We start from the raw sequence: 13316 nt of genomic DNA on the forward strand, positions 1-13316 counted from the left end.
CTCTCCCAGAACTGCAGGTTAGCGGAGACTTATCGTACGGTATGAGAAGGAAAGACTGACTGTTGGGGACTGCATCGGATGAGATTTGAAAACCAGAGAGCTTACAGGTGGAAAAAGGGTAATACGCAGAAAGAGATTACTGCTTAAACATCACACACAAGTTAATAAGAGTCAAAAGCTAAGTGCATTTCACATTACAGAGGTGGGAGGAGGGTTGTGAAAAACAGACTGGAAAGACAATGAAAGGTGTAGGAAACAAACTGAGTGAAGCAAACAATAGTTACAGTGAAGAAATGCTGAGACAGAAGAAATTAACGTAAACTAAGACCATGTGGGTGGTAAGAACCACGGACCTGTTGTAATGCCAGATCCCACCTGCAAAGTTCTGAGAAACTGGTTTCTGGGGGAAGAATCCAGATGGCACGTGTGGTGGAAAAGGTGCCAAGGTCACGAATGTCATGTTGTACAGCGTGCTCTGCGAGCTGTCAATATACACCTTTTGCCTATGCCCACTCATCCTAACAGTTAATTTGGTGGTAGTCATGCAGACGCAGAAGGTCAAACAGTATTTACATAACAGCTGGTATATGACTTGTGTCGTTTCGCATGTGACTCTCCCTTTGATAGTATATGTTTTGCCACTTACAGGGCTGTTATAGGGTAGGAGGGAGCACCGGGCAGGCCTTGCAGTGGGGAGGGTTACAAGGGTAGGAGTCATACGTTAGGGAGATGGGTGCAGAAGGAGCATAGAGTCTGACAAGAATATTGTGGGGATTGAGAGGGTGATGGGAAAGCTATTCTAGGTGTGGTGGACAAAATTTCAGACAGAATGGATCTCATTTCAGGGCATGATTTTAAGAAGGCATGGCCCTGCCAACGTAGCTGTTTAACACAATCCAGACCAGGATAATACTGAGTCACCAACGGTGTGCTCCAAAGTTGTTTTTAGGAGGGATCAGCTGTACCAGGATTGGATGTGATGGTCCTGGAATCTGCTTTTTAACTAGGATGATGGGATAATTATATGCAGTGAAGACTGAGGTGAGAATGGTGGTGTATTGCTGCAAAGAGTCTGCATCCGAACAAGTCCTTGTTAGTGATAGTCCTTGTGAGGGGCCTGAGGTTTTAAGGAGGGATTGCGGCTCAGTTTGAATCACAGGGATGTGATCTTGATGGCAGACGCTGTATGTAGAGGTCTCAGACAGCTGACGTAGACCTGCACTAACATACTCCTTTCGATCAAGTACTACAGTGATAGATCCTTTGTCTATTGGGAGGATAATTATGGAGTCATCAGATTTTAGGGCACATAGAGTCTAGAGTTCTGCAGAGGAAAGGTTAGGGTCATGTTGTAGGGATCTGAGGAAGGGTTGTGAAGCAATGCTGGATGTGAGGAATTCTTACAAGGCTTGCAAGGGATGATTATGAATGAGGTAGTGGTGGTGGATCAAGTTGGGATTGTGTTCTGAACTGTTCAAGACAGGGTTCAATGTCATGTTTCCTGTTGGAAAGATTTTGAGATTGGGTTGCAAAGTCATATTTCCTACGGATATTTCTTGTAAAGGAAAGTAGGTCCTTTGCCAAAGCAGCATGATCAAAGACAAGTTTAGGACTGAAAGTGAGACTCTTAGATAATACATATAATTCAGGAGAGGAGAGTGCTTTAGATGAGGTTAAGGACACTGTACTGTAGTGACTGGTTCTTGTGAACATGGGTTATTCTTTGTCTGGGAGGCAGTGGTGAAGCTTGTGAGATGTTAAGGAGCTTGCCCAAGCTCAGTTTGTAAGAGAGGAGTGGTGGTTGATGGTGTGGCTGTTTAGGGAGCTGCAAAGAGACAAGAAGGGAAACACCACTATTCAGGTAGTTTAGGAGAAGGTGGAATAGCTTTTTGAAGTGACATCTGGCATGTTGTTGCAGTCTGAAGTTGACTTGGCACATGATATCAGTCAAGGAAACATGAGGGGTAGATAACAGCAGGTATTGTAGAAGGAGAGAAGTCTAGTAGAGTGGAAATTGGCTGATGAGGCTTATAGGTCACATATTAGCCAGGTAAGAACAAGAGATTGCTGTATTTGAAATTTGAAAAGAGCCTGGTGTAAGGTAGGATTGCATCCAGAAACAGGGACTTTGAATGTTATGCGCTTTGGTGTAACTTCAACGGGCAAGCAGGTTTCAAGAAACAGAATGTGGGACCTAAGTTTTGATTATGCACAGGCATGTTCTCAAAGAGAATGGATGTAATATGAGATGGGATACATCGTGGCAAGACAGGACAGTTTGGAGAGTTGGCTATTGTGGGAGTGGCAATAATAATAATAATAATAAGAAGAAGAAGAAGAAGAAGAAGAAGAAGAAGAAGAAGAAAATAATAATAAGAAGAAGAAAAATTTCGGCTGACATATATAGAATACAGACACACAAATACAGACATTAGACCATTCTTGCATAGGCCACCAAATAACCCAAAAGTCGAAACAACAATAACAACTATCAACACAATTATACACAACAAAATAAATGAAAATACAACTATGGAAGAGTTACAACTACTGGTCTGTATAGGAGCACTCACTACACTAAATATACACATTAGGCAGAGATCAGAACCAACCAACACACAGAAGAAACCCACAAAACCAGCATGGCAACACAGGCTACAGATCAGAATAGAAAAACTGAGAAAAGGCATCGGACAGCTAACACAATTTATAAGAAATGAAATATCAGACAAAAAACGAAAAAGGTTAGGTAAAATCTCACAACAAGAAGCGATAGAGCAATTAGATGAAAACAAGCAGAAATTACAAGCATTGGCCAAACGACTTAGAAGATACAAAAAAAGTGAAAATAGAAGGAAACAAAACCAAACATTCAACACAAACCAAAAGAAATTTTACCAGACAATAGGTAACACACACATTAAAATAGACAATCCACCAAACATAACAGACATGGAACACTTCTGGAGCAACATATGGTCAAACCCGGTACAACAAAACAGGCATGCACGGTGGATACAAGCAGAAACAGACACACACAAGATGATACCACTAATGCCTGAAGTGATAATTTTGCAACATGAAGTCACCCAAGCAATTAATTCTACTCACAATTGGAAAGCCCCTGGAAAAGATAAAATAGCAAATTTCTGGCTAAAGAAGTTCACCTCAACACATTCACATCTAACTAAATTATTTAACAATATGAATATAACAGAGGGAAACATTCCACGTGGGAAAAATATATCTAAAAACAAAGATGATGTGACTTACCAAACAAAAGTGCTGGCAGGTCGATAGATACACAAACAAACACAAACATACACACAAAATTCAAGCTTTCGCAACCAAAGGTTGCTTCATCAGGAAAGAGGGAAGGAGAGGGAAAGGCGAAAGGATGTGGGTTTTAAGGGAGAGGGTACGGAGTCATTCCAATCCCAGGAGCGGATATTAAGTTCAGTAATTACACAGAAATTAATGACAAACACAACACAGAACAAAATTATAAATGAAGAACAAAAAGGCTGCTGCAAAGGAGCACGAGGATGTAAAGAGCAACTGATAATAGATGCAGGGGTGACATACCAAGCTAAAACTAAACAAAGGTCGCTACACTATGCATACATTGATTACCAAAAAGCTTTTGATAGTGTACCCCACTCATGGCTACTACAAATATTGGAAATATACAAAGTAAACCCTAAATTGATACAGTTCCTAAACATAGTAATGAAAAATTGGAAAACCACACTTAATATCCAAACAAATTCAAATAATATCACATCACACCAAATACAGATTAAGCGTGGAATATACCAAGGAGACTCATGAAGTCCTTTCTGGTTCTGCCTTGCTCTGAACCCACCACCCAACATGCTAAATAACACAAATTATGGATATAATATTACAGGAACATACCAACACAAAATCACACATTTGCTATACATGGATGATCTAAAACTACTGGCAGCAACAAATCAGCAACTCAACCAATTACTAAAGATAACAGAAGTATTCAGCAATAATATAAATATGGCTTTTGGAACAGACAAATGTAAGAAAAATAGCATAGTCAAGGGAAAACACTCTAAACAAGAAGATTACATATTGAATAACCACAGCGACTGCATAGAAGCAATGAAAAAAACAGATACCTATAAATATCTAGGATACAGACAAAAAATAGGAATAGATAACACAAATATTAAAGAAGAACTAAAAGAAAAATATAGACAAAGACTAACAAAAATACAGAAAACGGAATTGACAGCAAGAAACAAGGCAAAAGCTATAAATACTTATGCTATACCAATATTGACCTACTCATTTGGAGTAGTGAAATGGAGTAACACAGACTTAGAAGCACTCAATACACTTACACGATCACAATGCCACAAATATAGAATACATCACATACATTCAGCAACAGAAAGATTCACATTAAACAGAAAGGAAGGAGGAAGGGGATTTATTGACATAAAAAACCTACATTATGGTCAAGTAGACAATTTAAGAAAATTCTTTATAGAATGAGCAGAAACTAGCAAAATACACAAAGCAATCACTCATATAAATACATCAGCTACACCACTGCAATTTCATAACCATTTCTACAACCCATCAGATCACATAACATCAACAGATACAAAGAAAGTAAATTGGAAGAACAAAACACTACATGGCAAGCACCCATATCATCTAACACAGCTGCACATCGATCAAGAGGCATCCAACACATGGCTAAGAAAAGGCAATATACAGGGTTATTACAAATGATTGAAGCGATTTCACAGCTCTACAATAACTTTATTATTTGAGATATTTTCACAATGCTTTGCACACAGATACAAAAACTCAAAAAGTTTTTTTAGGCGTTCACAAATGTTCGATACGTGCCCCTTTAGTGATTCGGCAGACATCAAGCTGATAATCAAGTTCCTCCCACACTCGGCGCAGCATGTCCCCATCAATGAGTTTGAAAACATCGTTGATGCGAGCTCGCAGTTCTGGCACGTTTCTTGGTAGAGGAGGTTTAAACACTGAATCTTTCACATAAACCCACAGAAAGAAATCGCATGGGGTTAAGTTGGGAGAGCTTGGAGGCCATGATCTCCACCACGACTGATCCATCGGTTTTCCAATCTCCTGTTTAAGAAATGCCGAACATCATGATGGAAGTGCGGTGGAGCACCATCCTGTTGAAAGATGAAGTCGGCGCAGTCGGTCTCCAGTTGTGACATGAGCCAATTTTCCGGCATGTCCTGATACACGTGTCCTGTAACGTTTTTTCGCAGAAGAAAAAGGGGCCGTAAACTTTAAACCGTGGATTGCACAAAACACGTTAACTTTTGGTGAATTGCGAATTTGCTGCACGAATGCGTGAGGATTCTCTACCACCCAGATTCGCACATAGTGTCTGTTCACTTCACCATTAAGAAAACATGTTGCTTCATCACTGAAAACACGTTTCGCACTGAACGCATCCTCTTCCATGAGCTGTTGCAACCGCGCCGAAAATTCAAAGCGTTTGACTTTGTCATCGGGTGTCAGGGCTTGTAGCAATTGTAAACGGTAAGGCTTCTGCTTTAGCCTTTTCCGTAAGATTTTCTAAACCGTCGGCTGTGGTACGTTTAGCTCCCTGCTTGCTTTATTCGTCGACTTCCGCGGGCTACGCTTGAAACTTGCCCGCACGCGTTCAACCGTTTCTTCGCTCACTGCAGGCCGACCCGTTGATTTCCCCTTACAGAGGCATCCAGAAGCTTTAAACTGCGCATACCATCGCCGAATGGTGGTGGATCTTTGTTGAACTTCGTCCTGAAGTGTCGTTGCACTGTTATGACTGACTGATGTGAGTGCATTTCAAGCACGACATACGATTTCTCGGCTCCTGTCGCCATTTCGTCTCACTGCGCTCTCGAGTGCTCTGGCGGCAGAAATCTAAGTGCGGCTTCAGCCGAACAAAACTTTATGAGTTTTTCAACGTATCTGTAGTGTGTCGTGACCATATGTCAATGAATGGAGCTACAGTGAATTTATGAAATCGCTTCAATCATTTGTAATAGCCCTGTATACAGTGAGATGGAAGGATTCATGATTGCAATACAGGATCAAACAATAAATACCAGATATTACAGCAAGCATAATAATATGCATCCCAATACCACAACAGATAAATGCAGACTTTGCAAACAACAAATAGAAACAGTAGATCACATCACAAGTGGATGTACAATACTAGCAAATACAGAATACCCCAGAAGATATGACAATGTAGCAAAAATAGTACATCAACAACTTTCCATACAACATAAACTAATACAACAACACGTTCCCACATACAAGTATGCACCACAAAATGTACTGGAGAATGATGAATACAAATTATACTGGAACAGAAGCATTATAACAGATAAAACAACACCACATAACAAACCTGACATCATACTCACCAATAAAAAGAAGAAATTAACACAACTAATCAAAATATCCATACCCAATACAACAAATATATAGACGAAAACAGGAGAAAAAATTGAAAAATACATGCAACTGGCTGAGGAAGTCAAGGACATGTGGCATCAGGATAAAGTTGACATTATACCGATTATACTATCAACTACTGGAGTCATACCACACAATATCCACCAGTACATCAACGCAATACAGCTACATCCAAACGTATATATACAACTACAGAAATCTGTAATTACTGATACATGTTCAATTGCCCGAAAGTTCCTAAATGCTATGTAACATATACCGTACAGTTAAAAGGAAGTCACGCTTGATCAAGGTCCGCGTCATTTTCCATTTTTAATCAGACATAACGTCTGAGAAAGGAAATAAATAAAGGATGGAAGAGACAGAAAAATGGAAGAATCACAAGGAAAAATGTTGGAAAAAATTAGAATTATTCTGGTCCGGAATGTGTTAATCAGCTACTCCGACAGGGCCATGGCTTCTTAAAATCATGCCCTGAAATGAGATCCATTCTGTCTGAAATTTTGCGCACCACACCTAGAATAGCTTTCTGTCACCCTCCCAATCTCTGCAATATTCTTGTCAGACCCAATGCTCTTTTTGCACCCATCTGCCTAACCTATGGCTCCTACCCCTGTGACCGTCCCCACTGGGAAACTTGCTCTATGCACCCTCCTACCACCACCTATAACAGCCATGTTATGGATAAAGATATCGAGAAAAGTTTCAAGGATGTTTCAGATCGGGTTCTTAGGAGTTTCTCATGAAAATTTCAGCCATTTGCTTGATGTAGCAGTCTTTGAATCCAATATTAATTGGATTTTATTTATTTATTTATTTATTTTTTTTTTTTTGGGTGGGGTGGGGGGGGGGGGGGGTGGGGGGAGGAGGTGGTTCTGACGAACCGCCCATGAACTAATTGTGCCTCCATAAGCCTCTTAAGGCCCACTGTTTGCCACATCAAATACAAACAACTGATTTCCTCTTTCCTCCACTTGTCTAAAGAAAATCTGTGGTCAAGCACGAGGTGAAGACCTTCACCTATTTCATGAATAGCGCTCCTATGCTATTCAGCATTCAGTGAAGTGACTCTTGACTTATGTTAATGTTCTGCTCAGCTTATCTGCACACCATCTAAGGGTATATGTTGTTCTGTATGTTATCAGTAGAAAAATGTTCCTTATTGTAGCACAAAAAGGCGACTATGCCACTTTTTAACCAATACCAACATGAACTGAAAAGTGGGGTACCAGCTGCCTCATTCCTCCTTCCTCAGCACCTTCAAAAATTTTCCCAAAATTTTTGGCATGCAAATATATTCAACACGTTTTTGGCATGCAGCTCATCACTCATTCCCACAATCAGAGGAAAGTGCACTAAGACAATCCTTCTGTTGGGTATACAAATGGCCCCAGTCCAAGAGCTATCCAAAACACATGACCATACCTTCCTATCACCAAAAGAATCTGAGGTATGTGCCCCAGAGTAATCACATGCTTGATATTTTCAAACATATTAGGTAGTGCATGCTGTCTCACGCGTATGGAGTGTAACTTTTATTATACTTGTTATCACATATTCCTTAGAGAGAATTAGGAACAAAAAGAAAAAGTTACTTACACTTCCAATAAAGTTATCAAAAATCATTAAACTACAACATAGCTTGAAAGCATGCTGTGCTTTGGGGAAAAAAGTGTGTTCCAAAATTATCCCAATTTTTCCACAAAGTCATCACAGTTGGCAAATTGTGGTGTTGCAGTTACAATCTGAACAAAGCAACAATCAAGCCACAGGCAGATTTCAAGTTTCTAACACTGCAAAAAAGCTTGTTGAGTGAAGTCTAACATCAAAACAATGCTGATTAATTTTTAAGATGTGAGGAGAGTCGTCCATTCAGTTTTTGTTCACAGGGTCAGTCATTTAACCAGACTTTCTACGTGGATTTTTCTAAAACACTGCGAAATAATTTGTGGTGAAAGTAGCCCGGTTTGTGGCAGTTGGACGAATGATTTTCCACATCAATACAGCCCCATCTCACAAACTTTGTCTTGCCATTTTTTGATCAAAAATGGAAAGATCTCTATGTCTCATTCCTCCTCTTACATAATTGCCCCCCCCCCCCCACTTTATTTCCCAGAATAGAGACACAAGGAAAAAATGTTTCACTGACATTGCTGAGGTGAAATGGGCGGGAGTTGGGCGGATGCAAGTGGAAGCACCTGGAGACGCTGTAGGCCATCATAGAAGATGAATTTTAAAAAAAAAAAATTTGAATAATGAAATAAAACATTAAAGAAGTGTACTTGAGGCAGTGGCAGATACTTTAAAGGGGACAGGAGGTCTTTTGTTTAAAACATTGAATAAATAAATGTAAAGAAAGTTCAGTGCATAGATACACATGACAGAAGTATTCACTAGCCTTCGAGCTCTGGATCTTTTTCTAGCAAAATTACACGCTTTCTGTTACATGAATAAGTCAATTTTTCCCTTTCACTTATTTTACATACAGTTCCATCCAGGAATTTCCATTACTGTTATAAGAAAGTTCAAATTCTTTCGGGTACCTCCTCGTATGTGCACAATCTGACATTCAATACAGTTAATGTAGGCTTTGGAAATTCTTTTTGAGATCAACTGTCTTTAGAGTTAGCCGGCAATTATACCTTCCTGCAACAACTGTCCAATTAGCGAACTGGAAAAGTTTTCACAGAACTATTCATCAGATTTGAAAATGACATACAAGTTTCAAATTTGTAACTTTAAAGTGCTCCCAATAACAGCAATATGCCATTGCTCAATTTCGAATGTGATATAGTGCTTTAATTTGCAGATTTAAAACTTTAGTCCATACATTTATTGCTGCTAAAGTAGAGCAACTCACACGCAGAGAAATTTATTACTTACCTCTGGTTTACTGGCTAAAACCTTTTTATAGTACACATTGAAGTGGAGAGAACACGGTGGATATTTCCTAAATAATCTGTCAATGGAGCAGCGAGTACGAGTCAACACGTCATCATCATGTGCATCCTGGAAATATAATAAATAAAAACACATTCAAAGACAAAAACTATGGAGTGATACAGTAAACACAATAATTTATGTACTTTTACCAGAATGAAGTGCAAAATGTAAATGCTGTAAAAGCTTATCAGTAATCCATGATCTGGTTATATTTGCAGTGCCTCTTATTGTCAGGTAAGTGAAGAGCTGACATTCCGCAACATGTTTTACTTACCATTTCCTGTTTATTCAGAAACTCCACCACTTGCAGTTCAGGGTTAATTTTCTGACTGGCAGCTGGCAGAAATGTGAGGAAGCAGAGGATTATGTCCAAGGGTTCTGTTATGCTCAAAGAAAACAAGTTTCAGCAGCAACCAGGATTATGTTTAGAGATATCTCAGACTGGAGGCAGTTTAGCAAATACACAGAGGACTCTAGCAGTGATCAGGAAGCCTTGGTGGCTAAAAAATGTCAGGAAGAAGAAAGTCATGTGGTAGCCAAGGGTGAAGTAGAGGCCACCAGTCACAGGAAATACTACGGTCAGAGTACCACGTCACTAGTAATTTTAAACCTACTGCGAGGCAGAATCAAATGACAGAGGACTTAGGGCATTTGTACAAGAATTTAACATGCCAGTATGAAAATTCAGGATTGAATAATGATGATATTGTAAAAAGCATGGATTGCTACTCGCCATATAGCAGAGATGCTGAGTCGCAGATAGGCACAACAAAAAGGTTGTCAAACAAGTAAGCTTTTTGGCCAAAAGGCCTTCTTCCAAATTAGACAACATACATACATACATAAACTCACAAAAACACAACACTCTCTCTCTCTCTCTCTCTCTCTCTCACACACACACACACACACACACACACACACACACTCTTTTCATAATATTGTCACGAGTTAGTATGAGGTAGTAATAGTGGTGTGGAAGGAAATTGTTTATACAGGGACTGGGCATATAATATACGTGGTGATGAGATAGTTTAATAGAAATGGGCACCAACAGGTAATCCGCTACGATGTTAGAGCATACGATGGGCCACGCCTTAATAGTACTTTCATTCAGGGCTCAGTATGCTGATGATGGTTGACTCTGTGCATGTTATGCTGGTACCAGTTAGGATTGTTGACAGGTGGGGCTTCAGTAGACATGGCCTACAATCTGAACAGGATTGGGAAGGAGAGGCTGGTTGGCCTTGTTACTGAAATGGTGGACGAGTCTCAGGCTACATCTCATCACTGATAGAACAACTTGTGCCTTTTTAGATTACACTCACAAGGAGATGGCACGACCATGGGGTCGGGGATTTGTCCGAAATTTTGTGTGGTGAAAGAGGACCCCTAACTCCTCATGCGATTAAAATATTAGGACGCATTTCTCGGAAAATCACAAGAAAAATCGATCCAAAGTTTCTTAGGAGCCTTATGAGTATAAAATGTTAGTCCATTGCTGAGCCGCCGTCTGGCCTAGATGGTTAGGGCTCGGACTCTTACACCAGAGGTCTCGGGTTCGATTCCTCCTCCGGCACTTTTTTTTTTGTTGTGTTTCATTTTATTTTGTTATTCCACTAATTAAGGTTCTCAAACCTACATTATTTTTAAAACATTATTTTAGCTCAAGAACATAAAGTTTTTCATTCACTGAAAAATATTTGTGCTCGTTGCTCTATTTTGTTTTATGGGGTTTCTAGGTTTAAAGGGGTCCCCCTGGGATTACTACGGTCATCTGCGCATAGGACTGTGCCCTAGCCGTGAGAAGTAAACGGCAGTTTGTTTTTCAATTTTGTCGTGAACATACATGCCTGTTTCAAATTTCAACGTGTTATTCCGATCCGAGGTTACACATGTCGACTGAAGAAGTTGCTGGCTCATCTGGAATAGGAGAAGAAATTCCTGAAGAATCCATTCATAGTGATCTATAAAAATTACGATTGAAGGATGCAGTGGCGTATTATGAAAAGCTGTTGACGGAAAATAATTTAATTGCATTGACATCTTTGGAAGAAATCTCTCGCGATGCTATGTTATTGGCCGGAGAACTTCATAATAATATACTGGAACTTTTGGGTGAAAAAACATTCGTAACTGAAGAGGAATTAATTCACGCTCATGAGGATTGCGAAGAATTTGAGGAGAACGACGAACAGTTCAAAGTGCCATGAAGTGATTCGTCTCCAGACGAATATAAACAGTCACCGAAAAGATTTAAAAGGGATATGATTCCCATTGCCTACAAAGTCAAAGTTGTGAATATTGCTAAAGCACACCCCATATGGTCCTTGGCAACATTGCAAAAAAGAAAAAGGATGCTGCCAACTGAAGAGAAAAGAATATCTTTCACAATGGGAGAAAGATATTGAAATTGGTGGTATGCGAATGGATAAATTTAAGGCGATAGATTCGTGGACCTACGATTGTTTTGTTGAAGCAAGAGAGCAATATCAGCAAGTCACGACAAGAAATTTACAGCAATGGGCATTAGCTGCGGCTGCACAATTCATCGATTTCAAATTCAAGGCGTCTGATCGATGGGTCAAGGCATTTAAACAGAAGCACAGAATTTCACAATGCTAGATCATGAAACTGGTTTCGAAAAAGAAGCGGCGTCAATGGAGGACATCCAGGCCTCTGCAGAGACCTTTTGTCGGCAGACATACCGTTTAATCCCTCAATACCATGAGGATTATGTGATAAATACTGACCAAACAGGCAAATACATGTTTTCTGTGTACAAAATGTTTTTACCGATTTAAAATATATCAATTCAAATTTAATTACAGAAAAAGATATTTACATACACATTCATGTATTGTTTAATATTAAAAACATTACTGTTTCAGGATGCCAATATCAATCTATTTAGTTTTCGAGAAAAACTCGAATTTGAATAAAGTGACGCATTTGTACACCGCACAATATTCAATAACATTATCCGGAAAACTGCTCCCGTATGTCTTCATATGCTTACAAGAAGTGACCGGTCATTTCAGACCTCGTATTCACAAATTAATAGATGGCTATGCCAATACTTTTACGAATGTCATCGTAGCATCATCGAAGTCCGGAAAATTAACAACAGGTTTATACATGGATTTTCTCCGGAAATGTTTAAAATCTTACGTCGGGGAGAATAAATATTTACTTCTGAAATTTCCTGGCAGATTAAAACTGTGTGCCGGACCGAGACTCGAATTCGGGACCTTTGCCTTTTGCGGGCAAGTGCTCTACCAACTGAGCTACCCAAGCACAATTCACGCCCCGTCCTCACAGGCTGTGGCTAAGCCATGTCTCCGCAGTATCCTTTCTTTCAGGAGAGCTAGTTCTGCAAGGTTTGCAGGAGAGCTTCTGTTAAGTTTGGAAGGTAGGAGACAAGGTACTGGCAGAAGTAAAGCTGTGAGGACGGGGCGTGAGTTGTGCTTGGGTAGCTCAGTAGGTAGAGCACTTGCCCGCGAAAGGCAAAGGTCCCGAGTTCGAGTCTCGGTCTGGCACACAGTTTTAATCTGCCAGGAAGTTTCATATCAGCGCACACTCCGCTGCAGAGTGAAAATCTCTTTCTGGAAACATCCCCCAGGCTGTGGCTAGGCCATGTCTCCGCAATATCCTTTCTTTCAGGAGTGCTAGTTCTGCAAGGTTCGCAGGAGAGCTTCTGTTAAGTTTGGAAGGTAGGAGACGAGGTACTGGCAGAAGTAAAGCTGTGAGGACGGGGCGTGAGTCGTGCTTGGGTAGCTCAGTAGGTAGAGCACTTGCCCGCGAAAGGCAAAGGTCCTGAGTTCGAGTCTCGGTCCGGCACACAGTTTTAATCTGCCAGGAAGTTTCATATCAGC

The 13316-nt window shown here is 40.1% G+C and overlaps 1 protein-coding gene across 3 annotated transcripts in view; it reads right to left on the reverse strand.

Annotated features, from left to right (window-relative positions):
• Positions 1 to 13316, reverse strand: part of LOC126419014 (uncharacterized) — a 474218-nt gene that overhangs the window by 89948 nt on the left and 370954 nt on the right. For all 3 annotated transcript variants that reach the window (XM_050086069.1, XM_050086068.1, XM_050086070.1), the window contains one exon: positions 9385 to 9510. In XM_050086069.1, the coding sequence (XP_049942026.1) occupies positions 9385 to 9510 (126 nt within the window). The remainder of the gene's footprint in view (positions 1 to 9384; positions 9511 to 13316) is intronic.

This window comes from Schistocerca serialis, chromosome 9, assembly GCF_023864345.2.
Source record: "Schistocerca serialis cubense isolate TAMUIC-IGC-003099 chromosome 9, iqSchSeri2.2, whole genome shotgun sequence".
Lineage (NCBI taxonomy): Eukaryota > Metazoa > Arthropoda > Insecta > Orthoptera > Acrididae > Schistocerca > Schistocerca serialis.